General features: G+C 38.0%; 1 protein-coding gene across 5 annotated transcripts in view; it reads right to left on the bottom strand.

Annotated features, from left to right (window-relative positions):
• CFAP20DC (CFAP20 domain containing) overlaps positions 1–25,829 on the bottom strand; it is a 234,063-nt gene that overhangs the window by 186,700 nt on the left and 21,534 nt on the right. For 3 of the 5 annotated variants that reach the window (XM_012790286.3, XM_012790288.3, XM_075998824.1), the window contains one exon: positions 25,039–25,086. The exons of the other annotated variants lie outside the window; for them this stretch is intronic. In XM_012790286.3, the coding sequence (XP_012645740.1) occupies positions 25,039–25,086 (48 nt within the window). The remainder of the gene's footprint in view (positions 1–25,038; positions 25,087–25,829) is intronic. 5 annotated transcript variants of the gene reach the window in all.

The raw sequence follows: 25,829 nt of genomic DNA, 5'->3' as shown, positions 1-25,829 counted from the left end.
ACGAATGAATTTACCAAATGCAAATGCAAAAAAACACTAAAAAAATATGTTTTCTAGGTAAACAATCACAAATGAATGAATGAATAAGTCTCTTTTCAAAGGAAGGCATTTATATGTTCTTTACCTTGTGATCTACACTGTATAAAATCCAATTGTGGTCCACAACCTCAATAATTCATTGTCAACTTCCCTAAGAACCAAACACCCATGAGTTCTCCCAGAAAAAAATATTAATAGTTACCTACACTAAGGAAGAGAACTCAGTAGCAGTAGCAGGATATCACTGATGCAGAACTATTAATATATTTCTTTATGGCTAACCCAAAGGACAGGCATTTACTTCAGTCTGTATAGCACTAACAAATGTTTTGGAGGCCAAGTATAATAGTTCAAGCTAAGGAACCAACAACATCCTTGTAACTAGGAAAACAAGATGTATTCATCTCCAGCAGATTTCTTCATCTGTGACCTCCAACAGAAGCTTAGTGACAAACTGCTTACCTCCTATGAACATAATGATGCCTTATAAAGACTGAATATGAAACAGTAAGTTCAATAAATATTCACTGAATAGAATATTAAATATTCTTGAATGTTGAACCTTTATTCATATTAAATGAATGAATCATACTGTCCCCAAATAATATTATTGGCTTAGATTACTTTTATAGACTATATTTTCTTAAAATATATGCCTTAAAAGTAAATTAGGTTTCAAAATAATTATTATATAGTAAGCAAAATATGGAAATTTTGAGTAGGTTCAAAATGTATAGAACCAGGATCCTGGTTTAGTAACATTATTACTGCTGCTAAACACACATTAAGCAAACTATTAAGTTATGAATTCTAAGGAACTAAGTAGTTGGCTCATAGAATACTTGGGCAACCCTACAAAATGGGTTAGCATTATTATTCCTCACTTCACCAATAAGGAACCTGGAGCACAAAGAAGTTAAATGACACGCCTCCGGTCTCACAGCCAGCAAATGGCAAGGCTGAGATTCGAACACAGGCAGTCCGGTTTCAGGCTGTGTGCTTTTAAGCACTAATCTATCCAGCGCTATTCCAAGATCCCTGCCTACAAGTGAATTGTTACTAATACACAACCAGGTTAAGCACCAAAATTGAGAGTAATTCTTCAGAAACCTATATACCAATTTGACATTGCCGCAACATCCAAGTGTGTGATCACTAGACTCATCTCACTGGACAGGGTATAGATTAGGGGTTGTCAAAGGCACACAGTGAGTAGCATATGGCCTAACTATGTATCGGTACTATATTCAGTCAGCTGAATGACATAAGAAAAAGAAGAAATTAAAGAAAAAAAGAAAAACTTCATCTGGTTCTTCAAGTGGTTTGAGAAGTCCTGATCTATACTAATTTCATTGAAATTGTCATAAGATTTTCCCATATCAGGTGGGAAAGAATGCTGGAGGCATCACTTTTTGCCTGCCTCCATCAGACAATAAACAATTTGGGGATTTTCTCAAATTTACATTTATAAATGTAGTACATATTTTAATGAAGATGGTATATAAAAACATTTCAATATGAAATATATAATTAATTTGTTGCCCTTACTACATGAAAATATAATGCTTAGTCATGTAAGGAATGTAAAATGTATCGACATAAACATCTATCCAGTACTTGGAAGTTTTCGGTTTTATGGAAGTTTTCTATAAATGAAAAATATTTTATTCACATGTTTGATTTGTAAGATACCTCTACCCCTCAAAACCAATTTTCCAGAATCTAAGTCCTTGTTTTGGCTTTAAAATGATTTGGAAAGTGATTTAAAGCAGATCAGAATTATAAAGGCAGGAAACATTGGGGAGAAATTTTCCATTTGAGAAAAATCAAAATATTTCTAAAACAAAACAGTCATATTGAATATATCTACCACAACAATGGGAAAAATGAAATATTGCCTATATATTGATTTTCAACATAAATGATGCATATCCTCCACTCCCTTTTAATGAAACACTTCCTAAAATGCAGTATGTATTTCTTTTGTAAATGCATTACAAACTTCTTTGTAAAAACAGCATTCTGTTCACGATTCAGAAAACTTTTGCTAAAGCTTGTAAACTCTGAAGCAGGGACCTGGTACAGTGTGATTAACTGAAATACAGAAAGCTATCTGCCCCCAGAGTTCTGGCTTCTTCTGTTATATTCATGGTGAATTTCTAAGGAGACAATTAAACATGCCTCCGCCATCCTTTCTTTCTTTTCATTTTTTAAAATCTATCTTCCTAGGTAGAGCAGAAAGAAACACACAGAGAGAAAAAAACACATATATATACACACACATACACACACAAGGTCAGCGAGCACTGAGCTTAATTTATACACAATTCCAAGCCAATGGACTTTGTCTTTTCTTAAAGCATGCAGTGCTCTCTGGCTCACAGGCCTTTTTCTGCCTGTGTCTGAGATTCATTACAGATGGCTGAGGCTGGAAGCATGACGGCTGGATAAGTGGGACATACTTGACTTGATCTTCTATCACTCTGATAAGAATTCTATGAGGTAGAGAAAAGGCATATGCCATTATCCTCATTTTTTTTTTAATAGAGAAACTGCAGCACACAAAGAAAGTTAAGTAACTTGCCCAAGGCAGCCAGCAAATTAGTGTCAGAGAATTCAGGTCTTTAAAACCATACTCTTTTCCTTATCAGATAATAACACTGTCTTCCCCTTCTCTAATCTTTCCCACACATATTTTATCCAAGTATAATATATATCTTTTGTTCTTTATGTGTTGCATTTCTAGACACCTCAACCAAATCGTCAAATTATAATTTCCTATTATGTTTTCTGTGAAATGTCAGCTTTTGAAATGATACTCATAAAGCTTTCAAACATGAAATTAGCAGGAATAGGAGAGAAAGGATGATTGGAAGCAAAAAATAAAAACAGTTTCAATGACTTTGCTTGGGTAAAGAACCAAGAGACTAAGAAAAAAAAGAAAAACAATCTTGGGGAGTGGGGAAAGTAGGTGCTTTGTGACAGACAGTGTTTTGCCTCTTTGCCTCTTTATGCAGCAGGTGGAGCTATGGTACTATTCATTAGGGTTAGAGGAAGGCTTTAAGTCTGAAAAAATAATCCAATTTGCTTCTAAGATATCCATTTTCTTTTGCATTATCAAATGGTTCTTTTCTGTTTTTGAAACATTTTTCCTCCATTCCCTGAGAACCTTCAGGCTGAACTACCTATATCCCCTTTGCTCTGGAAGGACAGAGGGTCACCCCTTCACTGCGCATCCTTATGAGGCCATTTTGACCAGGATATTAGGAGACACCATTGCATAAAGCAGCCTCCTCTGTCCCATCACTCAATAGGTTTTCTCCATAATTTATCAAATCTAATTTTTAGCCCCAAAACAGGACTCTCCTGCAACTGAAAAATTTTCAGAACAGCCATTTGCAAATGTCTTGAATTATGATATAGCAGAAATGATTTTCATTAACCTTTCATAAAAATATATTTATAGACTTAAAAAGGAACAAAACAAATTTTATTCAAAGGAACTAAAATATTTCCCAAACTAATTCATTTTGAGTAAAAAAAAAAAATCATCTTTAAAAATATATAGGAATCAAAGACATTCACCTTTACATGGGGGGAACTGTGTCTAATATTACTGTGAGGGTTAGTTTTTTTGTGTCAACTGAACTGAGCCACTGGGTGCCCAGAGATTTGGTTTAACATCATTCTGGGTGTGTCTGTGAAGGTGCTTTTGGATGAGATTAACATTTGTATCAGCAGACTGAGTAAAGCAGATTAACTCCCAAAAGTGGGTGGGCTTCATCCAATCCACTAGAGGTAAAGGCCTGAATGGAATAAAAAGGTGGAGTAAGGAGGAATTTGCCCACTCTGCCTGCCTGTCACAGAGCTAGGACATAGGTCTCCTGCCTTCAGACTGAAACTGGAACTATACCATCAGCTCTCCTGGGTCTCCAGTTTGCTGAGTGCAGATCATGGATTTCTCAGCCTCCATTACCACATGAGCCAATTCCGTATAATAAATCCATCCTCCACACACACACATAAATCCACACACGCACACGCACATAATTGGTTCTGTTTCTCTGGAGAACCCAGATGAAAATAATTACTAATTTCAGGTTAAATTGCTTTGTTATAAATCAAGCAAAAAAATGTTTACTTGTAATATATTAATTTCTTTCTAGGTAACAATACCATAATTGGGTGTTCCAGTAAATAACAGATATAGTTTCCAAACTTATTTATAAAATAAATTTCACCTGTAATAACTGTGCTTGGTTTTTAACATTGGAATCTAAAAAATGCTAACATGATAGTAAAAGAAAGTAAAGATATCACCTCTCCATCTTCTGCTATCAGGAAAAGCCCATTCCCAACCTCACATACATGATAACCCGCATGGCTTCCTTTATCTACTCTTCCCACTAGAAAAGTATTCAGAGCTTACCAAAAACTGGCTGTGATTTACCCGACTTATAACTTTTAAGATAAAGGTTACATGTAAGCATAATATCAATTTATAACATGTTATATACCTAGAACTTTGAGGGTGGAGAATGCATCCCCACCCCGTGACTCTAGGTCAGCCACGTGATGGACTTTAGCCAGTGGAACTGGGCCGAAATGACCCATCCCAGCAGATGTGCTAAGAAGCACCCCGAGGTTCCATCACAATACTGACCCTGATGATGGCATGTCCCAGACTTAGGGGCTGCTCCTTCACCCTGCAGCCTGGAATGAAAAAGACAGAGCGGAGCTGTAGCCTACCCATTGCCTGTGTGTACCACGAGCAAGAAATAAATGCTGGTCATAAGCAAGGGAGACTGGGGGATTATCTGGTAGTATTACTAACCTCATTTTCAGCAAAGGAAATTAAAGCTCAAAGAGGTTAAGTAATTTATCCAAAGTTACGCAGCTAGTGGGCTGTTCAACTCCAAACCACTGTGCATTAACTTTTGTTAGTGCTTGTTACTGATGAGGACGCAGACACCTGGGGAAAGTTTATTAGCAGACAGACCCCAGAGGGAGACCCAGCGATGCTGGAGGCAGAGAAGAAAGCAGAGCAGAAGGCCCGGTCAGTATTATGGAGAGCCTATAGATCTGTAAGTGCGGTAAGAATGGATGCTGGTGTGAACACACAGATTATGGAAGATTTGAAAAAGGTCAATGGAACTTATGTTTTATGTGGCAGAAAATTAGAAGCTACTGAAGTTTGAGAGGCCAGGGAAGAAGCCATAAGACAAACAGGCAGCCAAACACCCTTGGAAAACACAGATCAGAGACAGCGGCAAGGAGGCTCCAGGCTTGAGACAGGGACCTTGAATCAGGTAGGAACAGTGGCAGTGTCAACAGAGGCACTAAGGCCTTTATTGACTATCTGAACACATCAGTCACATATCTACCTATGCTTGTTAAATGGAAGGAGGGAGGGACAGACAAAGGGATTTTAAAGAGTCAAGCCTGGGGCTACAATAATGATGGTACCCAGCCCTGGGAGATATAGATCTTGTGCATTTAAATGGACTCTTGGCCCTCTCATTGAGCTGTTGTAGTTAATCACCTAGAGCTGAGTCAAAAAAGGTCTCAATAGATCTTAACAGGGCTCAAGGATTTGTGTAATGAATTTGTACAAGAAAACAATGACCTGATGATAAGATCTGGAAATAAAATTCTTATTCAGGGTGGACAGGAGACTGTGATGCCTGGTAGAACATTTGGAAACACTGAGGGAGGGCCTTCAACTTGGAGTTAGAAAATTGGGACCATTTCGGGGCCTGTCAATTAATGACACAATGGAGACTCACGGAGAATCACAGGAAGATTTGAGGGGTTGGGGAATTTAGACCAACAGAAATGGAGGCAAAGAGTGGGTTGTAAATTGGAGAGCATGCAGGATGTGAAGAACAACATAGGAGGTTTTGTTCTAGGGACCATAGAAGAATGTATGTCCCTCTCCGAAAAGGAAGACCCACTGGAGAGTTTTTGGTGCAGAGTTCAAGAGGCACCAACTGAGTTGGGGCTTAGGTGAATACTATATGGAAAACTTCACAGTTTTGAACTAAAATTAGGGTCATTGACTAGAAACTCAACCATAAAAGAACATTATCCATTGAGAGAGTTAAATATGGTGAAGAAAACTTGATGGGGGAAAAAATAAAGAAAACTAGATTTAAATTAGATGACAAAAAGTAAGAATTCACCTGTCCATTCCAAGAGTCTTAAAAAAAATTAAATGCTACTAAAAACTAGGCTGTATATTGGAATTAAAGAAAGAAAAGAGATAGTAAAAAGTAAATTCAAAGAGTTTAAGCCTCCAGAATGGAAAGAGGAAAAAAGGAAAGAGAAGAGACCTCGGAGATTTAAATCAACACAAAAATAATTAACACACACTGTAAATTGTAATTTATGTGCTTATTCTCTATACCCTTGAAGACTCTTTGATGCTACTAGAGAAACACAGGGTTTGATAGCCTACCTCTCTAGCAGTGACCACCCAACCTTTTTGGCACCAGGGACTGGTTTCATGGCAGACAAAATTTCCATGGATGGAGGCAGGGGGGAGGTTTGGGGAAGATTCAAGGGCACTGCATTTATTGTGTGGCTAAACCTAATGATAATCGATGATCTGTATTTGCAGCTACTTCCCCACACCAGCATCACCGCCTCAGCTCCACCGCCCATCATCAGGCATTAGATTCTCATAAGGAGCGCAACCTAGATCCCACGGATGTGCAGTTTACAGTACAGTCTGCGCTCCTATGAGAATCTAATGCTGCTGCTGATCTCACAGGAGGCTCAGCTTATGCGGGATGCGAACTGGCTGTAAATACAAAGCTTCACTTGCTTGCCTGCCACTCACCTCCTGCTGAGCGGCCCAGTTCCTAACAGGCCATGGGTCAGTATGGATCCACAGCCCAGGGGTTGGGGACCACATCTCTACAGGACAGTGCAGATCACAAGAAGGCAAACCACAGGAGAAAAGGAGTGGTGATCACATGCTTAGGGGTTTGGTCTTTGAAGCAGAAAGCCTTTTCCTAATCTCTCAAAAGCAGGGAATTAGCCAGGCAATACTTCTGATTAGGAGTGGCCTCAGGGAAGAAAGGGAAGTATCTGATGTTACCATAGAAGTCAGTGGCTTCCCAGGCCCTCTACTGATTAGTGTGGTTTGAGGGGAAGGACAAAAAGGTGACATATGATCAGGAAGAGATTCCCAAACTGAGTACATTCTAAATTAAAAAAGTAAGCTACTAAACAAAACTATAACTTTTAGCATTTTTTAATATACAATATGTACTAACATGCCATGTGACTAGCCACCATCTTAACCATTTACCTAGGAGGCAGGACAATGACATTAAAAGTATATGGATTATCAGAGCCTGACAGAATGGAGTTGGGGTCCCAGTTCTGTTAGTAGCCTGAGAAGCCTTGGGAAAGTTACTCCTAGAGTCTCAGTTTCCACATTCACAAAAGGGAACTAATAAATACTTTTTCCCAGTGGTTGAGAACAGGCTAGCATGAGTGTCTGGCACACACATGCTGAAGAAGTAGCTTTCTTCCTTAGGAATACATGATGCCACCTGAAGGGTCACATGTCCAATTTCTTAAACAAAAGCCATTTGGAAAAACTTATGCTTCTCAATGGCATAACTAAAATGACTTTAGGCAAGAAAAGCTGGTAGAAGTATCTTTAAATGTGAAATCATTCACTCATTCATTCAATAAATTTTATTGGGCAACTATCACATGCTAGGAACTGTTTACTGTCAATTAAAATCTCATACAAAATTAAAAAATCACTAGGTGTGGTGGTTCATGCCTGTGGTCCCAGCACTTTGGGAGGCGAGAGGCAGGAGGATGGCTTGAGACAGGAGTTCAATATCAGCCTGGGCCATGTAGCGAGACCCCATCTCTACAAAAACAAATTTAAAAAATTAGCCAGGCATGGTAGTGTGCTACTTGGGAGGCCAAGGCAGGAGGAACACTGGAGCCCAGGAGGAGCTCAACGCTGCAGTAAGCTATGATCACCCCACTGCACTCCAGCCTGGGTGACAGAGCAAGACTTGTCTCTTAAAAAAAAATTCAAAAATCTATAAAACATCTATTTAGTAACTTATATATTAAGAGCTACCATTGATGATACCATAATATTGATTTAAAAAAATATTAATGTACACCCTGGTCACCATAACAAAAACAAAAAAAAATATATGTTATACACAAATTAACAGCATAGAAAATACTGAATTTCATGTTCTATTATTCTTACTCTCAACCACAAATCGAATAGGCTTGGTATGATTTCCAAGTACAGTAAAGGATGTCCAATCAATGTTCTTAGGCTTATCAACCGGGATTGGTTCTATGTTTCTTCACCTTTCTCCCTCATCCAAGGAGCTGTTAAAGTTTATATGGAAAGGAGCGTACTTGTGACCTTTTAACAAGAACTAACTAGCCTTTGGCCAGCTTAAAAAGCACTTTCTTTTTATCCTCACACTTAATCTTCACATTAAGTAGGCATTTTCTCCCTTTTCATATAAAGAAACTGAGGATCCCAGAAAATGAAGTCACTTGCCCAAAGTCTTGGTTAATGACAGAGCTATAAACACATCCAGGATTTCTGACAGAAAATCCCATGTTCTTTTCCATGTGAATCAAAAGACCTATTTCATAAGCATTTCAAGAGTTATCAGAGGGGGAGAAATGCACTGATTAATCACACTAAAACTACAGCACAGACGGGAGGAAAAAAATTGAAAGATTTTAAGAATTATGAAACATGGTAGACATCATTCTCAGTCATCTGAAGGTAGATATTCATTTTATGCATTATACCAACCTAGCTTCTTATATCCCTTTCTCTCTCTCTCTCTTTTTTACAAGGTAACAGATATAATGGGTGAAAGCAGATATCACAGTTCTATAGAAGCTCTGAATAAGGAAGGAAATGAATATTTGCTGCACATCTCTTAGCCAGAAACTTGGTGTTTATAGGTGTTATGAAACGTAATCTATGTGAGAGATTAAGACACAGTTAATACTTGAGAAGTTAGATATGCTTCAGAATAGCAAGTTATACGCTGCTTTTATAGTTGGATTACATTTATTATACTATTCTTTACCATTCTAAACCAACAGATAGACATACACCAAAACAATCCATAGGTATCCCAATAAAAGATCCAAGTTAAGAATATCATACGATGTGGTTATAAGTCTACACACAAACATATGAAATCTCAATTTATTGAGGTAAAAGTCCGAAGACATCTGTTATCATATCATGAAGACATGATATGAAAATGGAGCAAGTGATATATATGAATAAAGTGATAGACTATGCCTGACAATGGTAAAAATTGGTCAATCCTAATTTCCCTACTATATAGCATTCCAGGAGAGCTGTAAAACTAAATTGCAGGAAGAAAGTAAAGGAGTATGTAATTAAAACAAAACATAGTAAATACAATAGGATAAAAGTTTTCTAATTTGACTTTCATATCCCCATTACTAAGGGCTCGTTTTAAAATTGCTTTTGTTTAAATACAGAAGTAGTCTCTTAACAGACCCACTGTATTAACTGATGCTTCTCTTTGTGAAATATACCCACTTCTGGTGTCCTGGGCTGTTTCTACCTCATGAAGTTCCTTACACGACTGTATGACAGGGCTTCTACTGTCAACACCTGCAAATATAGCAAACCTATGGATGAAACGCTGACCTGGCTTTAGGATGAGGAGCTCAAGCTACAAAGAGAAAGAACAGACATTTTATGAGAGTAGGGATCATCTTTGTTTTGTTCACTGATGTATCTTAATAACCCAAATCAGTTTCTGATGTATAGGAGGTGCTCAATAAATATGTGGTAAGCAAATTAAAGTCTGTAGCACCCAATAAACATCTGAGGAACAGGAAGACAGCTTTTCTTGCCTCAACCCTGGATGCTTCCTGGAGGAATGAAAAGACATATATTTGAGCCACAATCAAAGGAAAGAAAGAAAGTGTTTTATAAAATATAAAGTGCCATACTAATTTAAGGAGTTATTGTTAGTCGTGATCACTATGGCAAGGTTTGTGATAACCCCTAGCCTCTAGAGACATGGCTGCTATAATGAAAACTGTCTCGGAAGTCTCGGAGCAATCCCTGGTTTTGCAGGGATGGCAAACTAGAGGATTGCACAGATTTCAAACTAGAGGCCTACATTTTAAATCTTCCTCTTAGACTTAGCCAACAAGTTATTTACATTAAAAAAAAATTACTTATCAACCTTTAAAAATTGGGAGATGTCATACAAAATCTGAATTTGATTCCCTTGAAATATTTGAAGATTTGGTCAACACAGTGAGCTGAAGCTGAGTAGAGCCCCACTTCTTCAACTAGGGTATGAGGACCCCATTGCACAATCCCCACAGCTCCATTTTGTTCATCCCCATCACCTGCCCAGCCCTACGGAAGCTTGTGATTTGACCACCACTCCATTAGCGAATGCCAGTGTACTACTCTTCGACAGTATCTTGTCTCCAACACCCAGTTTTATAGGCTTTCCTATAGAAACTGCCTTATAATTTTACCAATTCTCCTTAGATAGAATAATAGATTGGCTCTGATTCTTTACTCCTTACTGTATCCATACCGTTTGTCATATAACTTTGTAATGCCCTCCCACTTGGACAGGATATTATTTTCTATTTCTTAACTTGAGGTATGACCATGAACTTGCTCTGACTAATAGACTGAATCAGAAGGGATGCTACGCTTCTTCCAAGCGTAGATCTCAAGAAGCCTTGTGTGTTTCTGCTCACTCAGTTGTCTCTGCCATTGCCATAAGAAGGGCCTTAGTAGTGGGTTTTCTCAGCCTGGGTCCTAGAATAAACACATGTGGAATAGACTGAAGCTCAAACCTCAGTGAGGAAACAAGCCCAGCCACACCCATGGTTCAAGCACATTCACCTAGCCAAGGCCAGGGAACCCAGCCAACTCCAACTTTCCCCACCAATACATGAGATATAATACGTAATGCTTTCAAACTACCGAATCTTAGAGTAGTTTGTTATGCAGAAAAAGCTAGCTGATACAGACAAGTTTCAGACAAAGTCACTTTACATGACATTATGTTCTATGGGAAATACCATTCTATTGGAAGACTATAACATCCTTAAAAGCATACTATGTGTGAATTTTGCTGTCATATAATTTTTATATGAATTAAGCTTTATATTTATATTCACTTTGTATCACTTTAAATAAACCAAAATGATGTGAAATAATGCTAATAACATCTTGCTTAATATCCCACCACTATAATTCTAGACAGACAGTAACTGTCATAGATCTATTATTGACTCTTATTGTCATAAAGTTTCAATACGTTAATGTAATTAAATGTTTTCATCATCTTCTTTGGTGGTCAACAGAGACTACATTATTTGTGAACTAATCAAATAAAAGTATTGATTACTCTCATTTCTAGATTTGATGAGGCCTAAAAGACAATATGAAGTAGTAAATCCTCATTTACAAAATATCCTGGACACACAGAATTAGATAAAAATAAATGCGGTGGCTCACGCCTGTAATCCTAGCACTTTGGGAGGCCGAGGCGGGCGGATTGCTCAAGGTCAGGAGTTCGAAACCAGCCGGAGCGAGACCCTGTCTCTACCAAAAATAGAAATAAATTAATTGACCAACTAAAAATATATATACAAAAAATTAGCCGGGCATGGTGGCGCATGCCTGTAGTCCCAGCTACTCGGGAGGCTGAGGCAGTAGGATCGCTGAGCCCCGGAGATTGAGGTTGCTGTGAGCCAGGCTGACGCCATGGCACTCACTCTAGCCTGGGCAACAAAGTGAGACTCTGTCTCAAAAAAAAAAAAAATAAAAATAAAAATAAATAAATAAATAAATAAATAAATAAATAAATAAATAAATAAATAAATAAATGCGGTTTGGCCGGGTGCAGTGGCTCATGCCTGTAATCCTAGCACTCTGGGAGGCCAAGGAGGGTGGATCGCTCAAGGTCAGGAGTTCAAGACTAGTATGAGCAAGAGTGAGACCCTGTCTCTACTAAAAAATTAGAAATTAGCTGGAAAACTATATATATATATAAATAATTAGCCAGGCATGGTGGTGCATGCCCGTAGGATCGCTTGAGCCCAGGCGTTTGAGGTTGCTGTGAGCTAGACTGATGCCATGGCACTCTAGCCCAGGCAACAGAGTGAGACTCTGTCTCAAAAAAATAAAAAATAAAAAAAAATATGTGGTTTTCAATGACATGAATCTTTTATTTAGGAAAGCTAAAACTACTTTCTTCTACAGATATAATAATAAACAAATACTTTTCAGTAATTTGGGTATATAGAGGATGGAAAATAATTCACAAGATAGTTATTCATCAATGAAAATTATTTCTAAAAACCCTACATTTATATGTTTACATGTATATATTGTGTATATGTATATAAACATACATATACGGATGGATGGATGGATGGATGGATGGATGGATGGATGGATGGATGGATGGATGAGGAGAGAAGGAGGGATAGGTTAGAATGTAGAAAGTGGCTAAAGATGACTACTCTTATCCCAGCAACCAAAACAAGGCTAAAAAACTATAATATAAAATCAATTTTAAAAATACATCAGAGAATGAGATACAGAAAGATCTAAGTGAACTAAATTCCACAAATGAATGAGAAAGGAGAGGGGGGCATAGGAAAGACAAGATTCATATTTCTAGAGGGGGCATAAGAAAGACAGGAAATCAGCCATGAATGGGAGTAAGGAGAAACCAGCCTAACTTCTGATAGGCACATGCAGGCTAGAGTGAGGGACTAGAATTCTGAGAAGCCCCCATTACAAAGCAAGCCCCCATCTGCCTCCCAACTTTTCCCAGGTCTTCAAGTACTGGAGTTTGCACTAAATGTGAGGGTGGATGGAGCAAGACAGCAGAGAGAATTCACCTGAGGTACTCTAGGGTTCTAGCTACTGGAGGTTGGAATGGTCGGGAGAGCCGAAAGAGACCTCTCCGAGGAATTCCAGGGCTTCCGTGGTAGGCGTGGTTTAGCCAGCAGAGGAAGAAATGATCTCCATGGCACAGAAAGTCAGGAGCAGGCCCTAGTGGCCTAATGACCTGGTATCTGGGCTATAAAGCAGAGAAATAGCCTCATAATTTGATAGCTTGCTTGGAGGTTCTAGAAGGTGAATGCAGCTCCTTATATACCCTTGACTGGGGAATGGACCTCTTCTATTTGGGTAGGTCGTCCTCATGGACCAAGCTCTCGGCTTCAGGAGGGGACATGCACGGCATGGTAAGGGAGGTGAGGAGGGGAACACCCACTCAGCCAGCCAGATCAACCAAATCAATCCTGGAGATCAATGGGGTGATGGATGTTGCAGCAAGATCCCCAGTTTGGAAAGCTGGCCTTGCTTCTGTAAATCTGCTAAATCTTGCCTATGGTCAGAGCTCAAGCTTTGCTAAAGGGAACAATGTGACCTCACCCTCAAAAGATTTGAAGGCAGTGATGAACTGAATCAAAACAAAGCTACGACAAAGTCCAGGCCAACCTTAACCACAGACTGACTCAGCCCCCACTTCCATTGGAAGGGCATGCTGTTTTCTGGAGCTAAGTGTTATTTACTTCAGACTTGACTTTTCTTTGTACACAATGTATGGTATATAATCCAAAAATAAAAGACATACAAAGAAGCAAGAAAACAAGTCATGGGTCAGTAAAAGTAGACACAGAGATGACTCATTGGGCAATTATTTGTTAGGTAATTAATGAATATTATTTAATGACCAGCAGCATTTCCTTCACAGGGATGCATTTAATAAATAGGTAAATAAACCTAGTACTCAATGGGTGTACAGAGAATTTAAGTTTTTAATTTTCTTGTTATAAAACCATACCAAAAATTTTGAGTATTTACTTCTTTCCAGGCACTGACTTAGATGCTTGAGCTGTAAAATAAAGCATAGCTCATCTCTTCATGAAACTCACAGTCTATTGGGAAAGACAGAGACCTGTAACTATAAATAAACCAAATAAATGGTTTTATGCTTCTAAAACCATTTAGAAGCATAAAAAGAATGTTATGGAAAGCACACAACATGAAGTAGTTACTAATTCAACTTGGGAGAGTCTGGGAAAGTTTCAGAGAGAAAGACACTTTAACTCAGTTTGGAAGAATGAGTGGGATTTCACAGGTGGAGACGAGAGAAATGGCACAGAAAAAGGATAAGCAAACTATGAGGGTATAAAAGCATGTGACAGTTGCAGAATCCTACTAGCAGTCCACATAGGGTGGAAGGAATTTGTTAAGAGAAAGAAAAGGAGTTAGACAGGAGATGTGAATGAACAAGACATTTGGAGCCAGAATGAAGAGAGGACGCTTTTAAACAGGAAAATAATAAAATCAGATTTATGTTTTTGACAAATATTTCTAGAACTTATAACACTGCATTCTAATTGTGTATAAATTGGCCTCTTCTACCAGACTTGAGCAATTGAAGGGTAAGAAAAGACAGGAATTGATGAAGGAGAAGGAGAGCAGAAATTAAAAAGACAAATAAGATTTAAAATATGAGATTTAAGAAAATTCTCTGACCTTTATCCTGCAGTTGTGATTTGCATCACTAAAATTATTCATCAATACTATTCTTACATTTGTAAATCATAAGGTTTATTAATATAGCAATGCTGGTTCAATTTATTTCCACCAAAGGACATAAGCAAAAGTTTATTTTCATGATTCCAAAGTAGACAGTGTTTTAAAAAACAAACATAATTTCATAAAGACATAAATGTCAAATCATAAAAAGACATGTATCAGTTAGGAATGTGTTAGGCTGCAGATAACCCCGACAAACAGTGCTTACACGAGAATGAGGTTTATTTATTCAAGTCTAGGGGTAGGCAATTCAGGGCAGGTTAGTGGCTCAATAAAATTCTATCAAGAACCCAGGTCTTGTCTCCATCTTTACACTACATCAGCCTTAGTTTTTGCATTTATGTTCTTTAAAAGGCTGCTACACTTCCATGCATTGCATTCGCATTCACATTTCAGATAAAACAGAGGGAAGACCAAAGCGCCAAAGGACATAGGGCTAAAGGAGCAAGTTAATTAAGTCTGTTCCCTTTGAAAAGCTTTCCTAGGAGCCCTACCCAGAGAATTCCACTTGCAATTTCATTGGCCAGAGCTAGGTTATGTGGCCAACTCTAGCTATAAGGGAGTCTAGGCAGGTGAGCCTATTTAGCTTGGCTCACTGCTATCCTGACCAAAATTCTGTTCAAGAAAGAAGAGAAAAATACATATGGGAAAGCAGTGAGCAGTGTTTTACACAGAAAGTAACATAAAATCTTGCCCAACTTTCTGTTAGGTTGCAATCCAACTACTAAGAGACACATGCTGCTGAACACCCTGCATGCCTGTAAAGGGAGACAAATCATTTTCTCTTTGGTGAGCAGTTCATTTGTGTTACTAATGTAGGCTTGCATACATGTCTTCTACTTGAAAGGATGTTCCCAGCATAATGTAATTTGAAGAATAAATTTAAAACACAGATAGCAAATTTGCAAGTTTACCTAAATTCATTATACCCAAAAAGGCTTTTAGGAGTCACTACAAATGGTTGGCATTTTATCTGTTACATATATATCAACACCCGGGAAAGTATGCAGACTTGTTATAACTCCAAGTAGCAGAAGTACTAACACCTGCACATATTCAATATTCTAGATGCTTACCAGGAATGGCAGGATAAGCCAGCTGCTATTTTCCTTCCTGCCCAAATATTTTCCAAATATTAAGCTATTTTTGTTATTGCAAAGAGGTAACAGAATTCACAGAACTAAGCATTTAACAATTGGCTACTATATTTATGACAGATGGCTATATTTACAATTACTAACAGTCTTCCTACTGTTTGAATATAAAACCCCAAAAAAAGCTACATAAATTACATGCTCTGTTGCCTTAGTTCTAATTTAACTTAAGGGAACAAGAATTAATTTGATCTAACTATTTTAAATATTTGCCAACAGGATGAATTCAATGAAGTATGGAAGGATAATACTGAATTCACTGTCTTCTACTTCTCACTACTAAACAATATATCAGCTTGCTTTTCTACTGAAATTGCATAAAACAGATAGGACAGCTAATTTAAACAGTTGTTTGCACATTCAATATTTATAACCCAAATCTTGCATGACTGACTGGAAGCAGTGAGTTAGAAGGTTTAGCTCAGCTGCTGCCTGGAGTGATGGATGGCCTTGAAGAATTTCTTGCTCACTGACCAGATCAATCACGTAACAGAATGAAAAAAAATAAGATCAGCCTTAAACTACATTCCCAACATTTCCATCTGTATGCAAAGCTATTGCAGGAAGAAATGTATCATAACACATAATGTGAAGCTACCTAAAAATAATAAAACTCCACTGAGATGATGTAGAATGCAAATAAAAAAGATAAGGTGACTGGATGATATTTTTTTAAACTAAATATTAACTGAAACTTTATGATATCTATACTCCAAAAAGCGTTGTTAATTCATAGTGATATTTTGATCAACCTCAGACTCACAAGTAAAAAGGGAGTAACAGGTTACACAGCATTGAAACGTCTGCAATTTTCTTTTTGATAGTACTTGCAGTTGAATTTTATTTAATCAAACTAAAAGGCAGTGTTGTGGCAATTATTATATAGTGCTGCTTTCAATTATTTCTCAATGGCTATTCTGAAAAATGAGTCTGTTAAGGAGTTGATATCTGATTATTCAAATTATAGTAATTTATTAATGGCTAACCCTAAAATACCTGCATTAATGGTGGAAGACAGCATTATACGTGGGCCATGCTGCTATGAAACCCTCCTTAGTAGAGTGCTAGCACAAGTCTGACTGGTTTGTGAGCCCCCATTTGGTGATGTTAAGTTGGTAAGCTAAAACCAGCCCTGCTGGGAGTGTATATACCACAGAAATTAGCAAATGCTAAACATAAGGGCTCCTCAATACCCATCACGGACCCCAGAGTCAACTGTTAAATGTTTACCAGTACAGGACAGTATGGATACCTCACTTCCAGGGCTAAGATATGGATGGGCTAGTAAGGCTGAGGTGACTGAGAGCTAAAGAGCATAAAGCTGAGGTCTTACTGAACAGCTACAGGAGGGGCAGGCTCAGACCCCGGGGGAACCCTACATGTGCCTTGGGTGTCTAAAAATGTTTGTAATTAGCAACAAGGATGACAGAAATAGCATTTACCATTTCCCATGGACCTCGGACATTTGTTTTCTCCGTTTCAGTAAGTTTACCCATTACAAGGTGTAGAAGTGAGAGGAGGAAGAAGAGCAGGCGGTGAATTATAAGAAATAAGAAGAAAGAAAAAGAAAAATGAGAAAGAAGAAAAAAGAGAAGTATAAGGCAAAGAACAAGAATAAAGAAAGACGGTGAGGCGAGAAATGATAAAGAGAAGAAAAAAAAGGAAAGATGAAAAAGGATGACGAAGAAAAGAAAGAGAAGAAACAAAATGGTGGGAAAGAAGAGAAGGAATAAGAAAGAGGAAAGAAGTAGGGGTGGAGAAGGAAGCAGAGGCAATAGGCTCCTGGAACACAGCATATCTAATCCTACAGTAATTAATTCATATTTACCTCAAGAGTCACTGGTGTTCATGAAAAGCTTTGCATACAAATATACATCCAGTCTTAGAATAAGGGAATTAGAATTGGCCTCACAAATGCTCAGACTTCTATCTACAGGATGGCAAATTTCTAAAAAATGCCAGACACATGGTGGTCTGTTCTCCAGGCTAAACCAAACAGATGGAGGCTCCTTGAGCTGAAGATGGCAACCTTTCTGCTGCTGAAGTCTGTTTTGCTCTTTAGGGGCCAATGGCTAGCCATCCCTTTTGAAGTATTGGGCAAGAACTACTTGGCCACATTTCTATATTCAACAGCACCAGGGTACCCAGAATGGGGCAGAAGACAGATCCTGGGTTCTGGCCACCTTGTGGATTTTCAGGAATCCTCTGTGGCAGTGGTTCAAGTGCATCAGCATCATCTGAATGATTTGTTAAAACATGAATTGCTATAGATAGCTAAGTAATGGAATCAACTTAAGTGTCCATAAAAGGATAAATGGATAAAGAAAATGTGGTTTATATACACAATGGAATACTATTTGGCTATACAAAACAATGAAATCCTGTCATTCGTGTCAACATGGATCAGCCTGGAAGACGTGATGTTCAGTGAAATAAGTCAGGCACAGAAAGATAAACACCGCATGTCCTCTCCCATGTGTGCCAGCTAACAAAAAAACTGAGCTCATGGAAGTAAAGAATAGAATTTTGGGTATTATAGGTTGGGAAGGGTACAGGAGAGGGGAGGATGGGACAAGTTGGTTAACGGATACAAAACTACTAGATAGGAGGAATGAGTTCTGGTTTTCTGCAGCTATGCAGGGTGATTACAGTTAACTATAACTTATTATATATTTTTAAAAAGCTAGAAGATGATTTGAAATGTTTGAGGTGATGGCCATGTTATTACCCTGGTTTAATCATTATACACTGTATACACATATCAAAGTAGCACTCTGTAACCCCTAAATTTGTACAATTATTACTTGTCAACTAAAAATAAATGGAAAAAACACCCATGGATTGCTGGGTCCTGACTCCAGAGTTTCTCTCTCAGTACGTCTGGGATGGGGCCTGGGAATTTACAGTTCTAATAAGTTCCAAGGTTACTACACTTTGAGAAGCACCACCTTAGTAAAATAAAAAACATTCTGGAAATGTTTATAACCAAACCCTTAAGACCTTATTAGTCAGCATCTTAGCAGGAATCCTGAGAGGAAAGAAGAAAGGTGTCACAGAGCAATTTTTTCTACTTACACTAATGCCCTTAGCTGAATGTGGCACCCATAAATGTTTCTCTAGTAGCCAACTTCAGAGTTTCTTCCCTGAAATTTTCTCCTTACCCACAGGGCTAGGTCTTCTGAACCATCTTTATACTAATAAGCACAACTGAATTCAATAGGGGTAAATGCCTGAACCAAATAACACAATCTTATTCTCCCTCTAGGAATTTTGAAATTGCCTGGTGGGACTGGAAATGAAGCAAAACACAGAAAAAGCTAAGATGAAAGACAGAGATTGCTTAAGGCTTTCTAGCGCTGGCATCTGTGCCCAGCTGCATTAGTGCCCTTGAGTGTCATGTGACAGCCTACTTGCACTTGATGCCCCAGTACTTTAATTCACTCCAGCTGGTTTGCTTAACAGAAATGAGCCCAAATGAAGTAGTCCTTCCCCACCACCTTAGCAACTTTACTACTAAAATCTAACTCACATGTGCTTTGGAACTGCTGAATCTGATACTTTTATCTTCCTTAGTGTCCTATGCCATGGCTCTATCACCAAGCTGAAAACAATGAAAAAAACCTACACCCATTTCTTTTTGTTGGATGTTGAAAAAGTCTTATACAACCTCCTTACCATTTTTTTAATGCCAGGTAAAACAGCTGTTGCTATTTATTTGTAAGTGTACCAGTTAGGAATCTTTATGTCAAAAGTTAACAAACACCAACTCAGGCCAGCTCACTTAATAGAATGTGTTAACTCACATTATTGGAAACCACAGACATAGGGCAGGCTTCAGGACCGATTCATTCAGCAGCTCAAAACTGTCATCAATGACCCGTTTTCTTTCCATTTTTCCCTTCTGCCATCTGGTGTCAACTTTATCCTCGTGGCCACAGGACAAGTAGAGCTACAAACAGGATGCTCCTAGTCCAGCATCCCGAACAAGAGCTCTGCACAGATGGACTATCCATCAAAGCCCACTCCAGGGGCGATATTGTGATCCACTTTACCAGCCACACATAGACTATACTGCTCAGGAGATACCCAAACAAAATTCAGACAATTTTAAGAAAATAAAAAATGTGGCAACCTATGCTAGGTAGACAATCCACAAAAGTCTGCCACACTTGGTTTTTATTTGTATCATTAGAAAACAACTTAAAAATTCATTTTATTTTGTAACCATTATAGTAATAGTTTAGGCAAGAATCATCATGCTAAACTAGTCAACGAAAGCCTAATGAGGAATAAGATCTTTACATAGTCTCAAACTGTATCCCCACAAATGACTTATTGCTTTGAAAATACACAGTAACTTTATTTTACCCTGAGGAAATCTGGTAGACATCACCTTAATCACGTGATCAAAGTTTTAACATCACCTATAAACATCATATTTCTCCTGATAAACTATACTGAGAAGAATAAAACCTCATCTGCATAGTACAGAAGTGGGAAAGCTTTTCATGCTGGAAGACCACGTTAATTTAGCTGTAATCACATAAGGCTGCATTCAAGAAACTTCAATTAGATATACTTAAAAGTATACATTATTTTGTAAAAATCTAAGCATTAGGTACTTAATAATTTCAAAAAATGAAAACTAGCTGTTAATTTTAAACCTTTTAATGGCTTTGTTGTGTCTGCTTTTTGTTGGAAAGCATTTGAATATTTGCTTGCAGCATGGAGGGCCACAGTTTCAGTTGATCTTCTAGATAGATGGGCATCAGTCACTTATGACCTCAAGGGTGTCTTGATTTGGGTTAGGTAGGAGAACGCAGATTCACAGCAGTAAGTAGTTGAAAAGCAAAAAAGCATTTTTCAGGCATGTTGCCAATGATGTAGGTATTCTACATTTTTCTATATTTCAGTTGAATTTTCCTTAGCATAAAACAATGACTTTAAAATGTCAACTACAGAGTGCTCAATCAATTCCATCTGTAGTTCTTTAGGTGCCTTGGTGATGTCAACTAGGTGAGGCTGAAATGCTAAGTTGAGTGTGATGTCATGATTCTCACAGTCAGTGAAACTTTCATTGTATTTGCCAATTAATAAGGTCTATAGCAGCTGTGTATTTTTCAAATGATTCACAGATATCATTGATGACCTCTGCTAATGGGGAAAATGTTCACCTGAAATTTCCTTTTGAAGTATTTTCAAAAAAGATAGTTTTAGAAATGCTTAGATTTTTTGCCATGCATCATATATAGACTTAGTTTTACCTTGCAAAGAAATATTCAAGCATTTTCATTTGACATGATATCACACAGGAATGCTACATTCCTATAGATATCTTCTTTCAATAATTCACATTGTTAATTCTGTTCTTCATAAACTTTATCTGTTCCTGCAGAGATACAATTTTGGCTAACACTTGTCCTTGCAACAGCCAATGCACATTAGAAGGATATGGCAAATCCACACTGAATATCTCATCGTTCATGTTACGAAACTGATGATGCCATGTTACATTTGCATGAATATAGTTAACAATACTTATAATTTGTTGCAAAGTGTCACTTAAAATAGCTTTAGCACAAAGATTTTGCAAGATACAATGAAAAGAAATGAGAGCATCTGGATCTGTTAATCCTTTTTTTATCTGTGCAATAAACCCTTCATGTTTTCCTGTCATGGAAGATACACCATCTGTACATACACTCACTAAATTCAGTCCAACTTCACCACATTTATCTTGGAAGTTGTTAAAGATATGTATTCCCCCTGTTCTGTTTGCAAGAGTGCCCAAAGTAAGTCTTTGTAGCAAAGAAAATCTTCTGTTATGACCTGAATGAAGTATAAAACCTGTGCCATGTCAGTAGTATAAGCTGATTCATCCAAAGCCACTAATACATACTAATATTTTCCTTTTGAAGGACTGCATGAAGATGTTCTGTCAAGTTGAAAGCCAATTATGCTGTTGATCAGTTTTGGTTCTCCTGGGAAGAGGCAGTTGTTTGTACTTTGAAAGGCTATCAGGCTCTAGGCATCTACAACTTCAACAATGCATTCTTTTCCAATTTGTACATCACTGAATGGCTTCCCTTTTATCCAGGGTATATAAGCTACTTTATAAGTTGCTTCTGTGGCATTATTTCCAGGTCTTACTGCTGCTTGAAAGACTTGTCTTTGCTTTTGCTTTTCATCTTTTAATTTCCTTTGATGCCCCTGCCTCTAATTTAAAATATTTGTGGTCCTTATGAATGTCATAATGCTGATGAGCACTGAATTCCTTTAATGTTGATATTGCAGTATCACAAAGTAAGCAAATCATCTTATCTTTAGCAGAAACAAGATAATATTGCAATTCCCAATCTTCATTTAAAAAATTATGTTCTTCCTTCAGCATTCTCTTGGTCTTCTTTGACATTATGGGCTGTTAGGCAGACAGAATTAAAAAATACTGTCGAGCTGTGCAACTACTCACAAATTCCACTTCAAACAGAAACACAGTGTACCACTGTCAAAAGCTGATAACAGACCGGTGTACTCGACCCCATAAACTCTCGCCAACCAGCTTCTTGCAGTAGTGGCACCAGTCAGGTGGGGGAAGTTAGAACTAAATCATGAGTGTAGCAGCTGTCAACTTAGCCTTTATGGCTTACCATATAATCATGTTGGTCAATCTGGGGGATTATTTCGCTGAAACGTATTTTATTCTTTGGCATTTTAAATATGTCCATTTAAAAATATATATAAAGACAAACAAAAATGTATTAATGAAAATAAAAGGATTTTTTCTGTAAAATTTGGATTCAGTCATAACAACGCACTTAAGGACCTAAAAGGCCACATGTGGCCTTAAAGCTGCATATTCCCCACCCCTGGCATAGTATTCTGCCAAAAGTGCATGATATGAATCTAATCATAAGCAAACATTGGACAATGTTTTCATGTTAAGGAACATGCTAGAAAATAATTGATGTGCACTTTTCAGAAACGTCATTGATGTGAAAGACACAGAAATGCTGAGGAACCATTCTAAATTAACGGAGACTAAAGACACACGAAAACTAAATGTATAGTGCCAGGGGTCCTCAAACTACAGCCCACGGGCCACATGCGGCCCGCCAAGGACATTTATCCTGCCCACTGGGTGTTTTTGCTGCCACTGCCTGTCCTGCTTAGCAGCCAAATCGTTCCAGGCCCACAGTGCGCATGTGTGCAATGTGCGCCGCACTCTCCAACGGCCCTCCAACGGTCTGAGGGACAGTGAACTGGCCCCCTATTTAAAAAGTTTGAGGACCCCTGGACTGCAGACCTTGTCCCAAAACATAATTGCAATAAGGACAGTATATCTATATCATAGATAATAGTATTGTATCAATGTTGAATGGTTTTGAAAACTGTACTATGGTTATATAAGTGAATGTCTTCGTCCTTAACAAATACATACTAAAGTATTTAGTAAAGGGTAAGAGGTCCTCAACTTACTCTCAAATAATCTGAGGAAAAAAATGTGTATACACACAAAATCACATACATAGAAAAAAGCAAATGTAGCAAAGTGTGACTGGTGAATATGGGTAACAGGTATATGATAGTTCCCTGTACTATTTTTGCAACTTTTAAGTTTGAAGGTTTGAAATTATTCCAAAATTAAAAGATAAAAAAATTTAATATTACTTTTAGATTGCATGACCCTACAACTTGTCTCAAAGCATGAGGTATCATACTATTTTGCATTGTATACCGCTTAAGTTTCAAGAGAGGAAAAAAGCTAACAAATCATAAAGTTTTAACTTATTTATGCACAGGATAAGAATAATCAGAATAAGCTGAGTATTCTGGTGGAGGCTGGCATGACTGGGCCAAAGCCTGTTGCTCCCTTTTCTCCTGAGCACACGGCCAGACTATGTCTCCTAGCTCCCAATGCTGCTGTGGGTTGTATGAGAGTTCTGGCCAGGGGGATGTGGCCTCAAACACCCTCCCATGTGATCCTCCAGGCTCTCTCTTCTCTTGTGTGCTGACCAGATATGGAAGATCCAGAAGAGGACCGTGAGGCCTAGGAGGAAAACGTTAATACAAGCAGCCTTGTCCCTAAATCACTGTGGTGGGCAGAGCCTCAGCCACTGGCCTGCAATGGACTGTGATATGAACAAGAAATGAACCTTTACTGTGTCAAGACACCAGTGTTTGGGGAATATCTCTCATAGCAGTTAGCAACCTAATAAAGCTACCCAATTTATAAAATAAATTGACAGAATGGTGACACTTCAGGAAAACACAGTAAGTGAGGATGGCATGTATTTGTTTTCAGAATATACTTTAGAATAACAGTTTTCAAAATGTGGTTAAGGGATTCTCGGTTCTCAAAGGGTAGTCTGGGGACCTCTGAGGGCTTCTAAGACCCTTTCAGGGACGCAGTGAGGTCAAAACCATTTCAAGACAATACTAAGATGTTATTTGCTTTTTTAACTCTTATTCTCTCACAGTATTTGTGGATTTTTTTAGAGGTGACATGATGTGTCACAATAGACTTAGTGGATGAGCAGATAGGAAAACCTGCCCTCTATTTAGTTAGACAATAAAGAGATTTGCAAAAATGTAAAATAATGCCACTCTTCATTAAGTTATTTTTTTTGCTTTGGAAAATATAGATATTTTGTGCTATAGTTTTTTATAGGTATTTATGCTACCATGTGTTTATTATTTCTAAATAATAAACATATTTCTAATTACTCAGTGTTAATTTCCAATATGAGCGATACAACCTACATAAACAAAAGCTCTTTGGGAGTCTCGATATTTCCTGAGACCAAAGAGTTTATAACTGCTGTTTGAGGGTCCTCACTTGATTCTCATTTATTCAAGAGCACAGGTTCCAGAACATTGTAGGTGTTCATATATATTTGTTAAAATAGTAAATTGTATAATGGTGATAATATCCATAGTTCAGAGTTGTGATAATTGAAAGAAACAGTGCATGTGTGTGTTTTCAGTAGATTATCACTGTTCACAATTATTTGCTATTTCCCTCATGGAGATTTTATATATTCCCCTTCCCCACTGACTCTCAGCTTGGCTGTGTTAACTGAACTGGCCAATTGATGTCAACAGAAGTGGCATGTGCCACACACAGATCTGAGGAGAAGCTTTAAACTCAATTGTGCGTTTCTACTCAGACTCTTGCTCTTCTGCTCTCACCTCATGAACAGCATGTCCCAGATAGGGGCTGTTTGTTCAATCCGGGTTCTGAAATGAGAAGACACAAAATAGACACATAGTTCACCTATAACTAAAGCAGAGATGCAGCCTCCCTGTAGCTCTCAGGTAATGCAAGGCAGATAAATATGAAATTTTGTAAGCCACCTTAGCAAACCTGACAAAAACAGATGTTCAATAAACCTAACCATTCTAATCAGGGTTACTGTTTAGCTAGAGGAGCACTAAAAACTGTAGCTTAGTCCTTGAATAGTGGCTGCACATAGCAGAGCCTACACTAATTAATTAGACAGTACCATTGAGATAACCTTAGGATTTTAGGTAAATGAAGTTCATGACCTAAGACAAGAGTGGTCTCAAAGTAAACCTGACTCTAATGAAAAATTCTGGCTACCATTTACCCCTGGAATGCCACTAGAGGGGCTCAGGAATATCTGTATAAGTCACTGGCAGGTGACTGAGAAAAAAAGAAGTGGTAAGGTGACTGTCAAGTGTGTATAATCAAGGAGCAGTGCAGTAGGTGTATCAGTCCATCTGCCTCCCTGCCCCACCCCCTTCCTAGGGAATCTGCTCTGGCTTATAATCTCTAAAGCTGAAACCAAAGATGGAGCAGCTAACTTAAAACTAGTGATTGGCCAAGGATCAATTCTGATTACACTTTCAAATTTAACTAGAAGATACACAGACTGAATCTGGTCAGACAGTGATTGGAGTTGTAGGGTCATAGAAGGATATATACTGGAAGCCATTATTGCCCCCATGCACAATGACAG

This window comes from Microcebus murinus, chromosome 30, assembly GCF_040939455.1.
Source record: "Microcebus murinus isolate Inina chromosome 30, M.murinus_Inina_mat1.0, whole genome shotgun sequence".
NCBI lineage: Eukaryota > Metazoa > Chordata > Mammalia > Primates > Cheirogaleidae > Microcebus > Microcebus murinus.
This window is presented reverse-complemented; position numbering and strand designations above follow the sequence as displayed.